The sequence below is a fragment of the Saccopteryx leptura genome, chromosome 12, assembly GCF_036850995.1.
Source record: "Saccopteryx leptura isolate mSacLep1 chromosome 12, mSacLep1_pri_phased_curated, whole genome shotgun sequence".
In the NCBI taxonomy this organism is placed as follows: Eukaryota; Metazoa; Chordata; class Mammalia; order Chiroptera; family Emballonuridae; genus Saccopteryx; species Saccopteryx leptura.
In genome coordinates, this window is record NC_089514.1 from 17963848 (window position 1) to 17985100 (window position 21253).

The following is a 21253-nucleotide window of genomic DNA, read 5'->3' on the forward strand; positions in this document are numbered from 1 at the left end:
ATGTTACTGTACCTACCCCAGATGTTACAAAGGGATCTGCTACTCTGTGAAGAGATTCAGCAGAGCACACATGGGATTTCTGATCATAGAAAAATAAAACTGTCTCGGATTTGTCTTCTCTGTAATGAATACTGTCCAATACACCAGTCACACAAATGCTTATTGTACATAAACACTATAATGAAAAGGAAGTTATTCTAGTTACAGATTTATACATCTCTCTTCTAACACATATAAACTGAAAATTTAGAACTTTAAGACTTTCACATTTGAAAGTCGTTAAGAACATGTACCTGGAATAGAATGTGACACCCTCCGTCTCATATAATCACCCCTGGCAGAGGGGTCAGCTGCTGGTCGTGAGGATGTTCCCAGGAGATTACAGAAGCACAAATGTGGTCGTACTGCTAGGTTTTAAGCTAGTGAAATAACACAAAACCCACTCCCCAAAAAACCATTTTTTTAAAACCATCCGAAACATCGTTGTATGCTACATAAATGAGACGTAATGATACTGGGTTTCTAGTCAATCGAATCAAAGGGATTTTATTTAAAGAGGCCTTCTGGGAGTTAGCATGAAAATACTAAATAGTACTTGAATGGTGACCCTGAAAATGTTACCAAAGTTGGCTACAAACTTCGTTATTAATAGCAAGACTGCACGTACTTGTATCATCAACAGCAAGAATTGCCATCCAGCCTGACCGGGCGGTAGCGCAGTGGACAGAGCATCAGACTGGGATGAGGAGGGCCCAGGTAAGAGACTCCGAGGTCGTCAGCTTGAGCGCAGGCTCATCTAGTTTGAGCAAAGCTCACCAGCTTGGACCCCAAGGTTGCTGGCTCACTCAGTCTGCTGTAGCCCCCCAGTTACGGCACATATGAGAAATCAATCAATGAAAAACTAAGGTGACACAATGAAGAATTGATGCTCTCACCTCTCTCCCTTCCTGTCTGTTCCTCTCTCTGACTCTGTCTCTGTCACAAAATAAATAAATAAAAATTTTAAAAAAAATTACCATCCAACTGAATTTAGGTTCAAAGAGAAGTAATGAATGAGAAGAAGTAATGAAGTTAAATGCTGTGTCCAAGGACTAGCAGAATTCAGGAAACTACACTGTGAAGAGACACATATTCCAAAGAAAACGGCATAAGGAACACCTAGAGAAAGAACATGGAGACAAACCCACAATAACAAAGCACCACCTTTGGCTTCAGAACCATCTGCGATATGCAACCGACTCCAGGAGTACCGCCCGTGGAGGCTGTAACACCTGCAAGATCCCAACGGACGGGACCACTCTAACTGACATAACGAGAGACAACGGCCTCTCAATGTTTAAAGGGAGGAGTGCTTTGGGTTCTGTACAAAGTTCATCTCTGATCCGAGCCCTCGGGGTACAAAAGATAATGATTGCTTTTATTTGCTTTAAATACTGTCATGGGTGGTTTGTTATTTCTGTAGAGCTAGGGAGAAATGAAAGCGTTAGGTAAAAGGATGAGACAGAAATTATTCCAGTCCGCCTCCGACAGCACTGAAGACCAGCCCAGCTGATTACGAATGTTACTCTGGCGTCAAAGGAGAAGAAAGAAGATACTAGCCATGACCTCATTCCAAGTACCCACTCCCCCAGGGCAGCTGCTGACCAGGCAGCAGGCACTCCAGAGCTTGTGGTAGAATTCTGGGGGGGTTGGCACCCACGTTTCTCCTATTAACTTCTTTTTTTTAATTTACTGGGGTGACAGTAGTTAATACTATTACATAGACTCCAGGGGCCTATCTCTATGACACGTGATCTGTCTACTGCTCTGTGGGCCTGCCACTCAAAGTCCCATCGTCTTCCATCCCCAAATATTCGGCCCCCCCCCACCCCTTCTCTCTTGTGTTGCTTGTGTCTATGTTTCAGTTGTACATCCCACATATGAGTGAAGTCATACGGTTCTTAGCTTTCTTAGTTATTTTGTTTAGCATGGTATTCTTCAGGTGTCCATGTTGTCGCAAATGGCAGTACGTATTTCATCTTTTCTCGTGGCTGAGTAGTGTTCCATTGTATATACGTCATTAACTTCTTACAAAGCCCTCAGCTTCATCCCTTTGACATCTGTTCCCCTTACTGACCCTTCCTAGTTCCATTAGCACCAACTCTGAACCTCTCTGTTGCTGCATTAAGAATTTCCACTGTAGGCCCTGGCTGGTTGGCTCAGTGGTAGAGCATTGGCCCAGTGTGTGTATGTCCCAGGTTCAATTCCTGGTTGGGGCACACAGGAGAAGGGACTATCTGCTTCCCCCCTTCTCTTTTTCTCTCTCTTCTCCTCCCACATCCATGGCTCAATTGGTTCAAACACATCGGCCCTGGGCACGGAGGATGGCTCCATGGAGCTTCCTCCACCTCCGGCACTAAAAATTACTCCATTGCGAGCATGACCCCAGATGGACAGGGCATCAGCCCCAGATGGGCTTTGCCGGGTGGATCCCAGTCATGGTGCTTGCGGGGGTCTGTCTCTCTACCTCCCCCCCTTTCACTTGGAAGAGAAGAAAAAAGAAATTTCTCTGATTTTTTTTAGCTCCTGCCATATGTGACATGGGAGACAGCATTTTGACAACGGTAGAGAAACAGTGACATTCCTTAGCTAACAGAGTATAATATCAAGTTTTCAAAAAAAAGTACCTGTTTCGGCTGAGCTCCCTTTGAGAGAATGTCAAGTAAATCTGCGGACGAGATGAAATAGAAGCGTGGGAAAGCCACGCGCTTGGTTTCCAGGTATTGGGTGAGAGCTTTTTCACAAAGAGAAAGCCTGTATGAGCAAAAAGTATTTTTAAGTTTGTCTTGTTCCTTTCAGTTATTAAAACGTCAACAAAATAAAACTCGCCGTCTCTCATCGGTCCATCACAATAAGCAGTTTACCGGGTACCTCGTCTTCCACACCATCGTCTTGCTTGTGGCTAATCTATTACAAGTCATGACAAGGAGGAGACACACACATCATCAGCTAAGGATTAATTTAGATCACACTTAGGTTGATGACACTCATCACTTTTCTTAATGACACTCCTAACTAGCAGGGAGAAGACTAGATTTGGCATCATTCAACCTGAGCACAAAGTGCCTTAGTTAAGATGCAGCTGGTTTAAAGTCTTCCTTTTCCCACTGAATGTCTACAGAACACATGGGGCTTCCAGTCTCCCTGACATTCAGAGGAGTCCTGAGATCCAGAATCACTTCCACTTTGTCGTTCTTAGCCAAGCAGAGATGACCCAGAACCCCGGTCCCCCTCACCCCCCAGAGATCACTGACTAAACAAAAATAATTCACTTCTGGAGAAACCTACCCTTTTAAACTTATGGCCCATGTTATCTCAGGAAAAAGTTCCGGATGATAAAATAATTTTGCTAATGTGATTTATATTTTTAGGTATACAGCTCCTCTACTTTGCAATAAAAAGTGACCACAGTTGGGCACAAAGCTCTTCTTTTTCAAAGTACCTGATCTACCAGAATATTCTTACAACCACTGGCTGTTGTAGAATTACATGTGAAAATTACAAGTGGCCCTTAGGACAGGATTTCAAAACTTCCAACATGTTCTACAATGGTAATTTCTAGGATAATTAAATTATATGCAAAATAAAGGACTTAAAATAACTGAGTGCAAGCCCAGTTCCTGGCCTATAGTAGATTCTTAATAATTGCTTGCAGGAGATAAAAGAATTGACCAATCAGTCATGTCTAGTCTCTTGATAATAAGATATTGTAATTTTACTATTATGATAGTCCTTTTGGAAAACAGAAATATACTTGGATAAAAGCTCCATGCATTACCTTCTACCCCGTACCTTGCCTTATGCATGAGTTTTGTCCTGTACAAAAAACCAGTAAATATATACAAAAAAAAACAATGACAAAAACAATAAGAATAAAAGCTTGTATTTATCTACATTAACTCACAAAATACATGTACTAGTTAGTATATACAAGGCAACTAGACAACTTATCAGCAAAATGATGACATAATTTACTAGAGGTTGTACTTGTAATAACATGATATTAAATATAATTAGGCACTAGAAGGAAATGTCATAAAATTATAACAAATTGATATTATGGTTTTATTCTTACCTGTACTGTAAATCTTTAAGTTTTTCATAGAGATTAGGTCTGCATGTTGCTTCTAAAACATTTTTTATTTCAGCTGTCTTGAACATCAACGACTGTGTGGAAGTACAATATGGAGCCATTATTAGAAATTACTTTTCTAAATTTGTCATACATTTTGGGAATGAAGAACACTCAAAATTTAAATTAAAAATTAAAAAATTAAAAGCCGACAAGGAGGAAGCAAGGGTAAGGTCATCTAACACCACAACTACTCACTTTTGCTTTTAAACTTTTAGCTAGATATCAAAACCAAAGTATAATCACACATTTTCTGTCAAATTCATCAAACATTACCACCATTTTGGGTCCACACAAAATTTCTCTTTTCTAAACCTAACAATTAAAAAAGAATAAAGAGAGGGAACGAAGAATCTTAAAGAACACATTCAGATATGCAGATGAGATGAAGATGAAACTATCTCTTCTTTCCTCCTTGAAAGTTCTACAAAACAGAATCTCTCTGGGTGTTCTGGCTTAGCTAGGAAGAGGAAAAGATTTAATGTCTATTATTCTTTGCTGAAAGTCTCTCAAATCATTTATCATTACCATGCGCATATATCTCAATGTGTTCTTTGTGGTTCTTATGAAATAAACAAACAAACAAATAAGCGGTTGGGTTACTTTGTAACTGGCTTCCCCTCCTGGGTCTTTTACTCAATGGAGAGGAGCCCACCTACCATGGCTTCCTGCAGGAGGTGGGGGGCTTTGGCAATCTACCGCCTCTGGGACACCTCTGGCCACCGCCTCTTTCTGCGTGGCCCAAAGTTAAGAATATTGTTTCATTTTTAACTGATTGTGGGGGTAAAAATCTAAAGCAGCATGTTTTGAACACATAAAATGATACGAAATTCAAATTTCAGGGCCCCTCGACAAAGTTTTGGTGGAGCACAGCCAACCCACCGTCTGTGAAGTGTCTGTGCTTTCTTTCAAAGCCCTGACGGCAGCACGGAGCAGTGGTGGCTAAGACTGTCTGGTCCTTCACGGAAAAAATGTACTGGCCCTGGCCGGTTGGCTCAGCAATAGAGCGTCGGCCTGGCGTGCAGGGGGACCCGGGTTCGATTCCCGGCCAGGGCACATAGGAGAAGCGCCCATTTGCTTCTCCACCCCCCCCTCCTTCCTCTCTGTCTCTCTCTTCCCCTCCCGCAGCCAAGGCTCCATTGGAGCAAAGATGGCCTGGGCGCTGGGGATGGCTCCTTGGCCTCTGCCCCAGGCGCTAGAGTGGCTCTGGTCGCAGCAGAGCGATGCCCCAGAGGGGCAGAGCATTGCCCCCTGGTGGGCAGAGCGACACCCCTGGTGGGCGTGCCGGGTGGATCCCGGTCGGGCGCATGCGGGAGTCTGTCTGACTGTCTCTCCCGTTTCCAGCTTCAGAAAAATACAAAAAGAAAAACAACAACAACAGTCCTGACCCTCTATTTCCTCAAATGCAAACATATATCCGTATAAATACAATACCCCAACTCACGGTTCTCTGCAAGATTTTCACATGGTTTGGAAAACGCTGCTAGGACAGAGAGCAGCAGCCCGACTTCTACGAACCTTAAATTCAGCATCCACCCCGTCGAACCTTCCAGCATCTTTCACCAGCTGGATTCGAATGTCTTCTGAGCAAACAAAGATGCTTTCCAGGCGAGACCAAGTTCGCTGGACTTCCATCCACGTAAAGATGACCGAGTCCACTGTGTTTAATTTGTGTTGCCAGCTTAAGACTTGCTCGATGAAGTACTCCACATACTTGTGTTGAAGCAGAGCCTGCAGCTGAACCTCAAGGCAAGGCAAAGAACCGGAAGTAACCCCTAACCTGGTAGACCGTAAGGACCGCGAGAGAGAAGCCTGCCTACATTTTAATTTTTTTTTTTAATTTTTCAATTCCAATTGACATTCAGTGTTATTCTGTATAGTTTCAAGCGTATAGCACAGTGGTTGGAAAATCATGTTCTTTACAAAGTGGTCCCCCTGATGTTTCAAGTGCCCACCTGGCACCGCACACAGTTATCACGATATTATTGATTGTATTCCCTAAGCCGTAATTTACCTACAACCCTGTGACTGTTCTGCAACCACCAATCTGGACTTCGTTACTCCCTTCACCTTTTTCCCCAGGCTCCCACCCCCTCCTCTGACATACCTGTTCATTTTGTTGCTAGAGTCCTAGGACCAAGCACGCAACGCGAGGAACAGGCATTTAATAAGTATTTGCTAAACGGGTGAATAATGGTATTAAATCCAAAAATATATAATAACTATAAGCAATTGCATTTAACATGTATTCTAGCCCTGGCCGGTTGGCTCAGCGGTAGAGCATCGGCCTGGCGTGCGGGGGACCTGGGTTCGATCCCCGACCAGGGATCATAGGAGAAGCGCCCATTTGCTTCTCCACCTCCCCCCCCCCCCTCCTTCCTCTCTGTCTCTCTCTTCCCCTCCCGCAGCTGAGGCTCCATTGGAGCAAAGATGGCCCGGGCGCTGGGGATGGCTCCTTGGCCTCTGCCCCAGGCGCTAGAGTGGCTCTGGTCGCGGCAGAGCGAGGCCCCGGAGGGGCAGAGTATCACCCCCTGGTGGGCAGAGCGTCGCCCCCTGGTGGGCGTGCCGGGTGGATCCCGGTCGGGCACATGTGGGAGTCTGTCTGACTGTCTCTCCCCGTTTCCAGCTTCAGAAAAAGAAAAAAATAAAAATAAATAAATAACATGTATTCTACATGATGGCCATATGCCGCTACATAGGCAGAAAAAAATATTGTGTGCACTAGGTTGCAGCTTTTATAAACTTTATTCTCCATTCTTTCTCACCCTCCCTCTGGTCCTTCCCTGGAAATCATGCCAAGGTTGTGTGTCCTTCTTTTTTTCCCCCCTCAGTATGGAAAAAATAAAACTAACCTCCCTCTAACTCACTAAGCACTCAAGCTTCTATTGCTCCCCCGCCCCCTTTAGATTATTACTGAACTCTGCGGCTCTTTAAAGCCAGGCTTGCTTTAACACCATGCCGTCCGCCAGGCACTTCTGACCACCCTCTGACAGTTAAATCTCAGCAAGTCACTGAGCAAAATGGCCTCTTCTCATTCTCCTTCACCTCTAAGAGCTTAATGTAGCAAATGTGAAGCATTTAATACATTTCAGTCTTTTCTTCCCCAGCTGTATAGGGATATCACTGACATATAACATCGTGTAAGTTTAAGGTGTACAATGTGACGATTTTATTGATACACGCATATTATGAAATGGTCACCACAATAAGGTTAGTTAACACCTCCATCCCCTACATAATTACTTTTTTGTGGTGATGACATTTAAAGATCTAGTCTCTAAGCAATTTTCAAGTATATAATACAGAATTGTTAACCACAGTCAGCACGCTATACATTAGATTCTCAGAACTCTTCCTCTCAGACCTGGAAGTTGGTACCCTTCGACCAGCATCTCCCCGTTTCCCCGTTCCCCAGCGCCAGCAACCACCATTCTACCCTGTCTCTGAGTTCGGATATTTTAGATTCCACGTGTAAGAGAGATCATACACTACTTATCTTTCTTGGTTTGACTTACTTCACTTAGCATGATGTCCTCAAGGTCTATCCACATTGTCACAAAGGCAGGATTTCATTTTTATTTCTGAATAATATTCCATCACACACACAAGCATTTTCCTTAACACATTCATCCATCAAAGGACACTTAGGTTGTTTCTATGACATGTGACTCTTCTTTGGGGGAAAGACTTATCTCATGGTTTCTATGATATTGCAGTCTCCTTTTTCTATTCTCTCTGACTACTCTCTCTGTCTCCTTTACGACTCCTTTGTTCACCAAATGCAGCCTTTTCTGAAGCTCTGCTCTCTGCTGCTTATCTTCTCTGTCTCTCATTATGTAGCTTGTCAACTATCCAGACACCAGCAGTGACCTCTCAACCTCCAGTTCCACACGGAACCTCTGGCAGCTCTGGGTCTGACTTTCTACCTTTGCATAGACGTGTCCCTTACCCGCCCCGTCACAGAGCCTCTCTGTCTCTTCTCAGACCCCTTCCGTCTGTCTCCTCACTCAAGTTCAAGTTCCCTGAGAACAAGTGTTCATACCTTTTGATCCCAAATGGTACCATGTCAGAAGCCTGGTACAAGTAGATGCCCAATAAGCAAATAAATAACATGGAAACGTGAAATAAGTCTAAAACCATAATTTAAAAGACAAGAAACCTGTAATAAAAAAATGTCCATCTTACTTGGTTGTGCTCTAGAGTTTCAAAGAGTTGTTCATCAGACTTCAATAATGGAATGCCCGTCCGATAGTGAACTTCATAAGAGAACTCCATGGTTGCCCAGGTCAGACTGATTTCAGTTATAACCTAGAGAGAAATAGTAATAAGTAATGTATACAAAAATTTAACTTAGAACCAATATCCAGCCTGAGCAGGCAGTGGCACAGTGGATAGAGTGTCAGACTGGGATGCGGAGGACCCAGGTTCAAGACCCCGAGGTCGCCAGCTTGAATGCGGGCTCATCTGGTTTGAGCAAGGCTCACCAGCTTGAGCCCAAGGTCACTGGCTCGAGCAAGGGGTCACTCGGTCTGCTGTAGCCCCACAGTCAAGGCACATATGAGAAAGCAATCAGCCTGACCAGGCGCTGGCGCAGTGGATAGAGCGTTGGACTGGGATGTGGAAGGACCCAGGTTTGAGACCTCGAGGTCTCCAGCTTGAGCATGGGCTCATCTGGCTTGAGCAAAAAGCTCGCCAGCTTGTGTTCAGGGTTGCTGGCTCGAGCAAGAGGTTACTCGGTCTGCTGAAGCCCCCCAGTCAAGGCACATATGAGAAAGCAATCAATGAACAACTAAGGTGTTGCAACGAGAAACCGATGATTGATGCTTCTCATCTCTCTCCGTTCCTGTCTGTCTGTCCCTATCTATCCCTCTCTCTGACTCTCTCTCTGTTCCTGTAAAAATAAATAAATTAATTTAAAAAATTTAAAAAAAGAAAAAAAGAGAAAGCAATCAATGAACAACTAAGGAACCGCAACGAAGAATTGATGTTTCTCATCTCTTCCTTTCTGTCTGTCTGCCCCTATCTGTCCCTTTCTCTGACTCTTTCTGTCTCTGCCACAAAATAAATAAATAAATAAACCAATATCCAGGCTAGCATCTTGAATTTTTAAAATATTTTTTGAAAAACAGAGTAACTGACAGCAAACATTACTGGCTTCAGTTTTTATTCCTTCAAAATACTACACAGTGATGGGTTTAGAGAAAAAATTCCATCACAAAAAGGAACAAGCACCACATCACTATCAAATGTCTACTGGATCAGAGGTTCACATCCTTCACTGAAACAGAACGCTAGCGCAGCAGGGGATATAAAAGGTTACCCAAATGTTTGGTATGACACACACATTAGTCAGTCTGAGACAGGTGTTGCTCACAGTGCCTGAGTGTGAATCCCAGTTCCCCTGTGTGAAGTTGGGTAAGTTAATTACCTCTCTACCTCAGTTTCCTCATCTGTAAAATAGGACTATTACTTCTCTCAGAGAATTAAATGAATTAATTTAAATGTAGCACTTAAAGCAGTGCTTGCTACAAATAAAACGATATGTTGTTTTCTGGTATCATCAACTAGAAGGACCCTCTTGTTTCACACATTTCCTCTGGCTTGAAATGGTTTCATTTCTTGTCCATGTCACACCCTGACCCTAGCAGAGGACAAGCTGGGCCTCATGTCCCCACACAAGCATGGCATGAGGACTCCCCGAGTCTGCCGACGTGCCGCTAATGCGCAGGAGGAGCCCAGTGTGGGAAGAAACAGCCCCACGGACAGTACCTTCTCAGTCCCCAGTTCTTTCACGGCTTTCTCCACGACGCTCCGGACATCATCTTCCACCTGGTGTAACTGCAAGGCCAGCAGGTCTGCCAAAGTTGTGGCTTCGTTTATGGAAAATCTGACCTGATTAGGGGGGAAATAGGAGGCAGAATTTATATCCCACGGAGAGTCCTGGTTCCTTTTACCTAATGGCCAGAGGAATGAGTCATAGCTAAATATACTCCGGTCAGCTGCTGAGCACACCTCTAGCTCTGAACGTCTCAGACGCTCAGAGACGTGGCTTTTTACTCCCAGTTACTAAGGCATCGCCCCCCAGACGTTAGGACCAAGGCTTAGGTCGCGTTCACACTATACTCTACCTTCTTTTGTTCCATAGCCTTCCCTTGTCAGCTCATTTCTTATCTCCTTTCCCCACAAAACCCATTTTTAAAAGAGAATCACTACGTTCATTTATTATAATTTGGTCGAAATCCCAGGAATCAGGTAGCAGCTAATTTGTCTTTTCCTCTTACAGCACTCTATTCACCGAACATAATTCCCAGTTGCTTCCGTGATTAAACCTATTTTTATCACTAATTTAATCATCGTTCCTGGGGGGGGGGATATTTCCACTCACAGTGTCATTAGTCATATTTATTTACCATGTGAAAAAGAGAACTCACATTTATTTCTCCACCATCTTGCCGACTCCTCCAACACATCCCAGTATTTGCTAAGAATCTCTTAGGTTTACCTATCTGTCCAAAGTCACCCATGATCCTTGCGAATGAAGAGCTGAAACAGCCACATGGTTCTAAGAAAACCATCTCCCCTCCTGCTGCTGCTGAGACTCTCCAGCCCCTGCTCTGGAAAGCTGCGGTCTCCTCTGGCCCTCCCCATCTGCCTCTCTGCACAGGGTGACTAAACATCCCTGTTGGCCCAGCGCTGAGGGGCTTCCTGGAACATGGGGCTCTCAGTGTGAACACCTGGGAGATCCTGGGCACACCCCATGCGTCAGTCACCCCGTCTCTGCATCACATTTGGCCTCGCTCCACAGCTGATGGGTCCAGGGACCCAGGTGTTAGAGAAACAATGAGCAGGGGTTACGGAATGGGACCACCCGATCGGTTGTGCAGTTTGTGCACTGAACATGACCAGCCAGCTCAGGCGACATGTGCGGGTTGAATTCCACCACCGCTCTGATGCCCGGGGACAGTCTGGAGGAAGGTGCCTTTTTCTAAATTGTCTGCCAGAGAAAGTACATCTTCCTAGTTTGCAGAAAGGCAGGACACAGGGAAGAGGCTGTGGAGAGAAGAAATGTCACCAGAGGCAGTGTGAGGGGGGCGGGGCCCACAGTTTATTACATATAGGGAAACTCCACAAAGACTATTCTGAATGAATCAATCAATCAATTGCAAAGTCTAAATATCCAATGTCTAAAAGATTCTGTAAAAATAATAGCTCCGGGGATAATTTATTGAGCACTTACTACATACTGGGGGGTCTCATCTTTTAATTTGTTCACCAACTCTCCATGGGAAGCGTTATGCATTATTTTTACTTCATAAAAGAGACAAGTGAGATCTGGAGAGCAGGTGAGTTGCCCATGACCCCAGAGTTACACAGGGTTAGGGTTGGAACACCAAAGCCTAGTTTGGAAACTCAGCAAACAGTCCTGAAATCTTGAGAGCCTTTTAACAGGGAGTCCCTCAAGGTCTAGAGCTGCCTAAGGGGAAAACAAACAGACCAGGCTGCCTTTCATAGACCCGAAATTCAAAGAGGTCACCTGCCCTAAAAATGAACTGTAAGATTGGTATGTTTGCCTTGAAAGATGCAGCTAGACAAGAAAATGTAACATCGCGTGGCAAGGACAGATGAGAAACAATTTTATATTTTGCAATAAAATAAAAACCATCAAAAAACTATCAAAAAAGGCATTATTACTAAATTGTGAGATGAACAAAATGACAATTTCCAATTCCCTCTCTCCCTAAATTCATTTCTCTGCCTGCTGATCCTCTCTAAGATTCTTTGCAGTTATGTCGTGTTTTATGAAATGCCTTTACATTCTCTTACTTGATCCTCTGAGGTGTGAGAGAAGACAGCAGTCCTCTCATTTTATTAGTAAAGAGGCAAATTCGAAATAGTTTGTGTGTGTTGGTGGTGGTCACACAGCCAGTAAGAGGTGAAAGTGGGATGGATGTCTTGGTCAGCTCAGGCTGCTGTGGCAGAAAACCACAGATTACACGGCTTAAACAACAAAGGTTTATTTCTCACGGTTCTAGGGGCTGGAAGCCCAAGATCAAGGTGCCAGCAGGGACAGGTTCTTGGTGAAGGCCATCTTCTTGGCTTACAAAGGTCTGTCTTCTTATTTTATCCTCGCATTCAATGAGAGAACAGGAAACTCTGGTCTTTTACATTCTTACAAGGGCACTACTCCCATTCATGAGGGCTCCACCTTCATGACTCAAGGATCTCCCAAAGGCCCCACTTTCAAACACATCGCGTTGGAAATTCAGGCTTCAACATATGACTTTTCAGGGGACACATTTGGTCCACAGAAGGCGGCTAAAACTAGGATCTTTGCACGTCCCATTTGTTTGTCCTGTCTCCAGGAGCTTAGCCTCTCACGTGACCAGAGACCAGGTCACAAACCCCACTTCATCCCTGATGAATAACATAAAGCAAGAAATAACACTTCCCAGTCACAAAAATACCCAATTAGTGAGGCTCAGGACACCGACCCCAGTGGCCTCCATGAGCTGGTGCCAGTGCCTGTCCCTGAGGGCGGGGCTCTGCAACTCTGCGATGGCTCTCAGGGAGGCTCTCATGTCCTTCACGGCGCCCTCCACGCCTGCGTATGCGTCCCACGCTCGGACTTCCTTGTCTAGTGACCAGACTTCCTAAGGAAAAGCAAGAAATAAAAGCATGTTCCCAGATATAACAACACATTTTATAATTTGCTTTCTTTGAAAGAATAAATATACATTTCCTGGAATTAGGAAAGAGTGTAAAAGCATGTAAACCCCTAGATTAAGGACTAATCCCAGAGAAACAGAAAAGAACCCACTCATACACATAAATCCACTACACACAAGCCACTTGGACACACACTGGTTTCTTACTCCAGGCGCTAACTAAATGTCCCACGGGACACTGAATGTAGGGAAGGAATAGATTTTATAGGACATGTGCAATGAAGAGTTTCTTCTAGAAACAAAGTATCTCAAAACTGGATTACTAAAACCTTCCTCCAAAGACCGACTTTTTTAAACGGTAGCCTTGAAATGTCAGTAGCGTGTTTGTTCCTTGGAACTTACATATCTCAGGACCTAAAGACGCATCTGATGGGGCCCTTGACTTGGCTTTCTTCTTGGTCCATGGAACAACATTCAGAATTGGGAATGAGAAAACCCATCAGAAAACAGCAATCTCAGAGTGAAGAAAAGGACGATGCAACATGTTTTAAAAACAAAACAAAAGAACTGCAGCTGGGAGTGGAGGTTAACTGTCACTCAGAGGGGTTAGGAGATGGGGGCAGAGCTAAGCAGGGAGTGAGCTCAGTCATGGGACAGAGGGGCGCCAGGCCATTCTAAAGAAGGATGGGATTTTAGGTAGGGTCCTTGGAATAACATGGGAGAAAAAAACTGAGAAGAGTTGGTAGAAGCTGAGCTCAGGATTGAGTTGAGACAAGGATGTTCTGGGGAGAAAAGAAACCAGCAGACCCTGTGCACTTTTTACTGCCTTCTCCTCCATGCACGCTGGCTTTATCCAAGGAGGGTCTGCTCTCTTCAGAGGGCACATGGCCATGGGGACTCAGTATCACAGCGCTAAATTCAAAACAGCTCCGTTCTGTATATACGGAGCCCCCTTGGGGTGCTGGAGTATCAATAGCGCAGAGATCAGAGTATTCCACAGAAATCCACAAGTGGCAAACTCCAATTAGTCACCCCAAATTCTAGACCCAAAAGGTATTTTCTAAAATACAAAAATGTTCACAGTTGCTAAGGAAAGAATTCAAAAGCTTTCCTAAGGCTGACCTCTCTACCCTAGTACTCCTAATCTTAACATTCTCCATTCTAGACAGCTTGAGGAAACTCATGATTACAGTGGCTACTCAAAAATTCATTAGCCCTAATATGCTTTCCTGCACTCATTCACAGAAAGTCAGGCTTGATTAAAAGTGCAACTGGCTGAGGGGGGGGGGGAACGACAAAAACACTGTCTCATATCCTGTGCGAGTCCATAAGGACACACGGCCCACACAGCAGACACAAGGTTAGGGAAGATGGAGGGAGGTGGGGCTGAGGAAGATGAATTGTTGTAAGCGACAGTTATGGAACTTGCCTTGGCAAACCTTCTGAGCTCTACATCCATCTGTTCCACATTAATCTGTCTCCACTGAGTTTTAGTCCAATTATCAATGCTCCTCTGAAAACACACAAGCAGATAAAAGTGTCAACAACATTTGGTGAAAGCAAGTCTCCACAGCAAAATATATAAACTGATGGTACACAGTGTAGCCCTGTCACCCGGTGGAAAGACAATTATTTCAGGATTAAGCACACTTGTCAAAACTTCCTATCGCCAAAAGAGAAAAATTGTCAGAACATGTCAAACTTTAGGCTAAAACATTCATTTCTAGCAGCAATGACAATTCCGTACACACACCATCATTATCATTTAATCCTGAGTACTTTAGATGAATTGGATAAATATGTAACCACTAAATATACCAGGTTTTCATAAGAGTCATAATCCATTATGAATAAAACTTTCATTAACTTCTTGACTATATCCTCTCTTGTTGATATCTTTCTAGATGGCTTTCAATTAACTTCAAGGAAAATTATGTATAATGCATGTTGCAATATGCCTAATTCCCTAGAATTTATATTTACATTTAAGTCTGTAACTTAATTAAAAATATACAAATTAACTTTATTTTTAGTTAGATTGATGTATATATGCACACACACATAAGTATAAGCATGGGTATACATGAGTTTGTACGAACAGGTCACCCTCTATATGTGTAATACCTATTTATATATTAATTTTTATTTATATCCTACATAACTGCCCCAAAGGATGTGAAGCAGTCAACTCACTACACACAGTTCCATTCCGAACTAAAAATAAGACAACTAATATTCAGAGAAGGCTCTTCTACTAACACAGATGTATGAACTCTAATTCAGGGCATGGGGAAGTATCTACACTACATATTTCAAGACATAAAACCCAGGTAGAATGACATAGACACAGAAAGTTGCATATTTATACAAAACAATCACTAAAAGAAAAAGCATGCTTTCAAAAAGCAGTGTCTCACTTTGACATAAACAATGACATCCCAGAGTCCCTTGAGCAGTCTTATTTCCCTGCGGCACTGCTTCATGGGTTTGTACTCTGGAAGCGCCACTTCAAACAGACGAGTGGACTCCTGCATCTGGGACATTTCTTCTTCTAATGCCTCAAGCTCTCGGTATGCCTACGGAGAAAACACACCAACACACAGCGATACCCTTCACATCCAGCGAACCGCCAGAGCTTCTGTGGCTCTGCTCACCTCTGCTCACGGCAACATTAGCAACTTTGATTTCAAAAAGAAAGTCAATTCTTTTTAAATCTGCAGTGTAATTACTGGTAAAGTAGCAGGCTTTAGAAGAGCAAATTCGCAGCTCCTCACAAGGTGAGAGAGAGCAGACTATTAATAAATACAACAGTGTTAGCAATGTTCTCCCTACAGATTTCAGCCGAAGTTGCCCTGGCATCAGATCCGATGTCTATGGATTTGGTTTTTTCCTCTTGATTTTTTTCCGTTGTGCAGCTGGGGACTCTGCCGGGCAGCAAAAGATGAGGCTCCAGAAGCTGCCACTTAAGAATAAATCACTTCTTCAAAAAAAATATAAAAAAACAACATTCAGATTCAAAAAACATCCTAGAGAGAAGCAATAGTACAAAATGTACCAAAGAGGATTTGTGAGGAACCACAGCCCAGCATGAGAAAGTTCAGTGCATGATTTTCTTTACCAAGGGACAGCTACCCTCCCATCTACTGTATGTAAAAGAGATTATGCTTTATACTAAATGTAAGCTGATTCATTTTTTTCTTTCTTAACAAGCCAGTTCTGAGCTTTTATCAACAGAGTGGTGAATTACATGGTAAATGTACAAGGAGCAGAGAGGAGCTTGCGCTGCAGGAAACGCCCCGGAAACCCAGGGCCACGCCCCAGTCCTCAGGTGCACTCACTAACTCAGCTCTGTGCGCAAGGCGTTCCCTCCAGACTGACCAAGGTCAGACAGCACACTAAGGAACAGGCTTTGCAAAAAAAAAGGAGGTTTAACTTTGTTTTTCCACTTTCGACTTTCCCCATCCCCCTCTCAGGATGCAACAATTACGTTCTTTTAATTTCCTTTTTAACTTTAAATACTGAATCCTTTTGGGGTTCATCAACTTCCAACCATCTCTTAATTTCCTACTATGTAAATAAAAATTTTAGTACTCTAATATTCTTTCATTATACAATTGTTATCTATGCATGCTGAACACACACACACACACACACACACACACACACACGACATCAAGAGAAACGTAACCCAACCCTACTTATATTCAAAATACCCCTCAACACATTTTTTAGACAAGGATAAATATCTCTGACTTTTAAATATGTAACTAGGCCCTGGCCGGTTGGCTCAGTGGTAGAGCGTCGGCCTGGCGTGCAGAAGTCCCGGGTTCGATTCCCGGCCAGGGCACACAGGAGAAGTGCCCATCTGCTTCTCCACCCCTCCCCCTCTCCTTCCTCTGTCTCTCTCTTCCCCTCCCGCAACCAAGGTTCCATTGGAGCAAAGATGGCCCGGGCGCTGAGGATGGCTCCATGGCCTCTGCCTCAGGCGCTAGAATGGCTCTGGTCGCAACAGAGCAACACCCCGGATGGGCAGAGCATCGCCCCCTGGTGGGCATGCCAGGTGGATCCCGGTCGGGCGCATGCAGGAGTCTGACTGCCTCCCTGTTTCCAACTTCAGAAAAATAAAGAAAATAATTAATAAATAAAAAAATAAATATGTGACTATATGCTGTTACAGTATAGCATGCAAATGTCAAGATTTAGTAAATAATGCTTACAACAGTACATTGGTTAGTCAAATAAAAATGTCTCCCATCCACAATCTGTTCAAACCACCCAAAATTTAGACGGAATCATTTAAAAAAACCACAACTCTATTAGCATATTCTAACCTGCTCCTTTTCAGTGACTACATTAACTATTCTTCTTCAGCCAAGTGAAAGAGAAAACCTTATGCTACACAGAATGGTGGGGTTTTTTCCAATGTATTAAAAGCAGTTAAAACTAAATTCTACCCAAAATTTGGAGAGAGCGGTCCTGGCTGTTAGCTGCAAGTTTCACACCAGTCTAACGAGTGAAAACTATCCCCAGCATGAAGCAAACTCAGAGGGCAGCCTAGAGGAAGAACCCAGAAAGACGCCCAGCTCCAAATCTAAACGGCACAAAGTCATTTGCTCGTTTCAGCTGCTTGATTAAAATTTCTAGAGAAGCCACCCTGGTCAATAGCTCAGTTGGTTATGGCTTCGTCCCAAAGCACCAAGTTTGCTGGATCAATCCCTGGCCAGAGCACATACAGGAACACACTGATATTCTTGTCTGTCTGTCTGTCTGTCTCTCTCTCTCTCTCTCAAATCAATAAACATTAAAAAAAATTTCCAGAGAAACCAAACAATATTATTTTCCCAATAAAAGTTCAAATCACTTATTCAAGCCTCAGATGAATAACTCACCATTCTGGATTACTTACCCATTTTATTCATTCTTATAGGCGACCATAATAAAGCAGCTCATTAAAAACTAGGATTGAAGGACTCAGTAATATTGCTATTCAGAGTTAAGAATAAGCTATGAAGTTTCTTACCAGCAAAATTCACATAGAAACGAGTAAAATGACTAAAAATTTTGATTAAAAAAATTAGTTAGAATTTTAATACTAGTTGTATTAGTTACTGTGTAATCTCCAACAAGTTAATTATACATGATTACTCTTTTTTTTTTATTATTTGAAAACAAGAGAATAATAGGCCTTGCAGGACATTTGGTCCTGTCAAAACATCCACACTCAGAAAACGTTCCTATGAAAATGGCCCTGGACCCACATGGCCCATAATGTATATATTTCTGATTTACAGGATTAATACATTAAAAAATACTATCATGTCTTCTTGGTCCCATGTGTTGTGGCTGTATTGCCAATGACAACTCTCGTTGCCTTGGTAGCTGAGGTGGTCCTGGCACAGGGGGATAGGTAGACGGGTTGAGGTTTGGATCTTAAAGATGAGCAACATTGTATTACCTATGCACATTAGGGACAGAACCAAATTTTAAGGGCCTTTTGGCATGAACCAAATATCTCTGTGGGTGTTTAGACAGGACCAACTATCCACTACTTAAAATAGAAGCTACAACATAGGGAAATGGCAAGAACTAAAAATAAAATAATGTAAGCAATACACTTAGCAAAGTTCTTAACGTATATATATATATATATATATGTATATATATATATATTAAGTACTTAAAAGTCGTAGCTGTTACTTTCACTAGTATGATGACTTTGATAATAATAGTGGTTTTGAAAGACATGATTTAAACCAATATAATGTATTTGGAAAAAACTATTCATTGCTGTGTTTTAAATAGTTATTTCTCAACTCCTATAACTAACTGCAAAGCTAAGGCAAAATATAGCCGTGTCTACATTTGCTTTCTAAAATAGCTATAGTAACACACACGCAAGAACTGAGGTCAGCATTACCTTATCCAGCACCGTATATGGATTTTCTGCACAAAAACCAAAAGGAGCAGAGAGTCTGAATCTCTCCCTGAAGTCGGCCTGCTTCCCCTGATCAGGGCAGGAAAGAAATGAAAGTGAATCTCAAAGAGCTTCAATAATCCTTGTAATACCTCTCTTTAAAAAAAACAACAACAAAAAAAAAAACAGAAAAAAACTTAGTAGCTCGCTTACATCAAACAAAATACATTTTTTCCTTATAAGAGTGACTTCCGCATTCTGGAGAGGTGATACTTCATGCCGGACCATTGCTGCGGTCTTTTTGGTAGTTTCCCACATTTCAGGTAATTCCTACAAAAACACAGGTGCAAACGGAAAATTACTGCAATGCCTAGAGCCAACCCACCCCACAGAGTTAAACAATTGTCATCTCCACACTAACCCCTGTCATTGTCTCATCTTTATTATATGCGGCTTAAGTGTCTGTTTGTCGCCGATAGCTTATTGGTTGCTTGCGTAACTGTACTAGCCAATGGGGTGAAGTTGCCATGGCTGAACGCAAATTGAGCGGGTCAGGGGGAAGGTGAACATTTGTTTGCATTGGCAATCATCTGTTTTACATAAAAACTACGTCTTAACGTAATTTCTTTTAAGAATGCCTCCTAGAAAATACAGCACTGAAGAGGAGAGAAAAGGAGCTAAAGCTGCACAAAAACGGCTTTCTCGACAAAAAGAAACCACTGAGCAGAGAAAGTCAAGGCTTGCTTCAGTCGCAGAGCAAATGCATCTTTCTCGGCAAAATGAGACTGATGAGCATAGAGAAACAAGGCTTGCCTCAGATGCAAGACAAAAAAGCCTGTCTCGACAAAATGAGTCCCTTGAACAAAGGCAGGAGAGAAATGCAAAAAAACGACAGATTAATGCTGACCGAAACGCAAAAACTGATGGAAAGATCTACACAAGAAATGTTGTGTACAAAGAGATCTTTGACATGTGAATTAACATTTTATTATTTAAATCACCTTTATTTATTGAGCTAGCAGTGGCTCTTAAGAAATGTACCGTCAGTGGTTTCCTTCATTGCACTCTACTTTAAGCAATTAAGCAAGTAGAAGGGGGAAACCCCGTGGGGCACTAAGCAAAGGGGCGTCCTCGCCGCCTGCCCTGGGTAATTCAGTTTGAATTAGCAGACACCTTTGCACAAATCATTTTAATTACAATTTATAATATCTAGAACAGCGGTCATTTTGTATGACCGCCGGGCTTTCTAGTTCCTTTATAAGAGGAGTTAATCTCAAAAAAAAAGATTAAAGTGACAAAAAGTAAGCTTAGAGCTGGGCTGAAGTCCAGACTGACCCATGGCACCCACCCTGCATTGATACCGCCCAGGCATAAACCAGAGATGTCCTCTGATACAAGATTTGTCTCAGAATAACTAAAAGTCTTTTCAAAATAAACTCAAATTTCAAGATTGTTTCACTGTTGAGGGAATAAAATGAAAGCATTCTGGAGATGACTTTGGTGATCCCTAACTAGGAGTGGAGCCATGTTTAACAATGTAGCAGGTCAGAGATGCTAGTGCGACTCAACCCCACCCTCCACTGTCTCTAGCCCCTGAAGCTCTGTAGAGAGTTTGAGCGTTTAGGTTAGGTGGATTTTGAATTACCAGAATTTTTTGAAGAAGAGATCAAGGAAAGTTAATTGCTGCTTGATGTACAAAAGAAGCAGTGAGTAGTTCAGGTAGCAGCTCAACTGGACCCTGCCTGACCACAATGCAACTAGGACAACAGGAAGTTCTTTTCTTTGAAGAGCCATTGTGCCTAATTGCTGTTGAAAAGCATTCCTCGTGTCCAGACTAACAGAGCATTGTTTCTCCGGGTCATCTCCTGGGACACCGAAATGGTTTTGTCATGTGAAACCAGCCACAGGGGTAGGACTCCGCTTGTGCAGCTGACGTGCAGAAATCAAAGGTATCCAGGTTTTGTAACCCTGGATAAATAGTTGATGAACGATTCAATACCCACCAATTAAGAAGTGAGCCCTGGGCTGAGTATCAGTTGTGTCTGTGTGACGCAGGAGTGAGACAAAGGTCAAACGCATTCTCTGACTTACTGTTTTACAACCTGTCAGAGCAAAAGAGAGGCTCGCACGACTATGAGTCTTCGTGACACAATGTGTTAACATCCATGGGAGGCCTGTGTGTCATGGAATTTAAATATCTGAGAGGCAACATGGTTGGTGACAAGAACACCAAACCAGGCCAAGGGACCTGGGCTCAGAACTTGCCCTTCATCTCGTTCTTCCACTCTTTATCTCATCACCACTCTGCATCCTCACCTGTGCAGTCTCACTCTGCATTTCCAGTGGGTCCCCCGGAACCTAAGTAAGTAGCACGTGAGGTCCATTCAGGAGCCACGGGCAGGAAGCCACAAAGAGGTCCCGTCAGTGGGCTCAGGCCACTCAGCCCACTACACCAGCTATAATATATTACCTGCTTTCTATTTGAGGACTTCAAATAAGCTG

The 21253-nt window shown here is 43.1% G+C and overlaps 1 protein-coding gene across 5 annotated transcripts in view; it reads right to left on the minus strand.

The window, feature by feature from the left end:
- Positions 1–21253, minus strand: part of DNAH11 (dynein axonemal heavy chain 11) — a 302981-nt gene that overhangs the window by 225026 nt on the left and 56702 nt on the right. For 3 of the 5 annotated variants that reach the window (XM_066354491.1, XM_066354489.1, XM_066354492.1), the window contains exons 19-28: positions 18965–19081; positions 18755–18841; positions 15255–15413; positions 14263–14350; positions 12664–12818; positions 9941–10063; positions 8357–8479; positions 5690–5914; positions 4115–4206; positions 2667–2793 (exon numbers count right to left, since the gene is read on the minus strand). In XM_066354491.1, the coding sequence (XP_066210588.1) occupies positions 2667–2793; positions 4115–4206; positions 5690–5914; positions 8357–8479; positions 9941–10063; positions 12664–12818; positions 14263–14350; positions 15255–15413; positions 18755–18841; positions 18965–19081 (1296 nt within the window). Of the gene's footprint in view, positions 1–2666; positions 2794–4114; positions 4207–5689; positions 5915–8356; positions 8480–9940; positions 10064–12663; positions 12823–14262; positions 14351–15254; positions 15414–18754; positions 18842–18964; positions 19082–21253 lie in introns of all 5 variants that reach the window. The other 2 variants (XM_066354493.1, XM_066354490.1) reach the window with 1 other exon arrangement.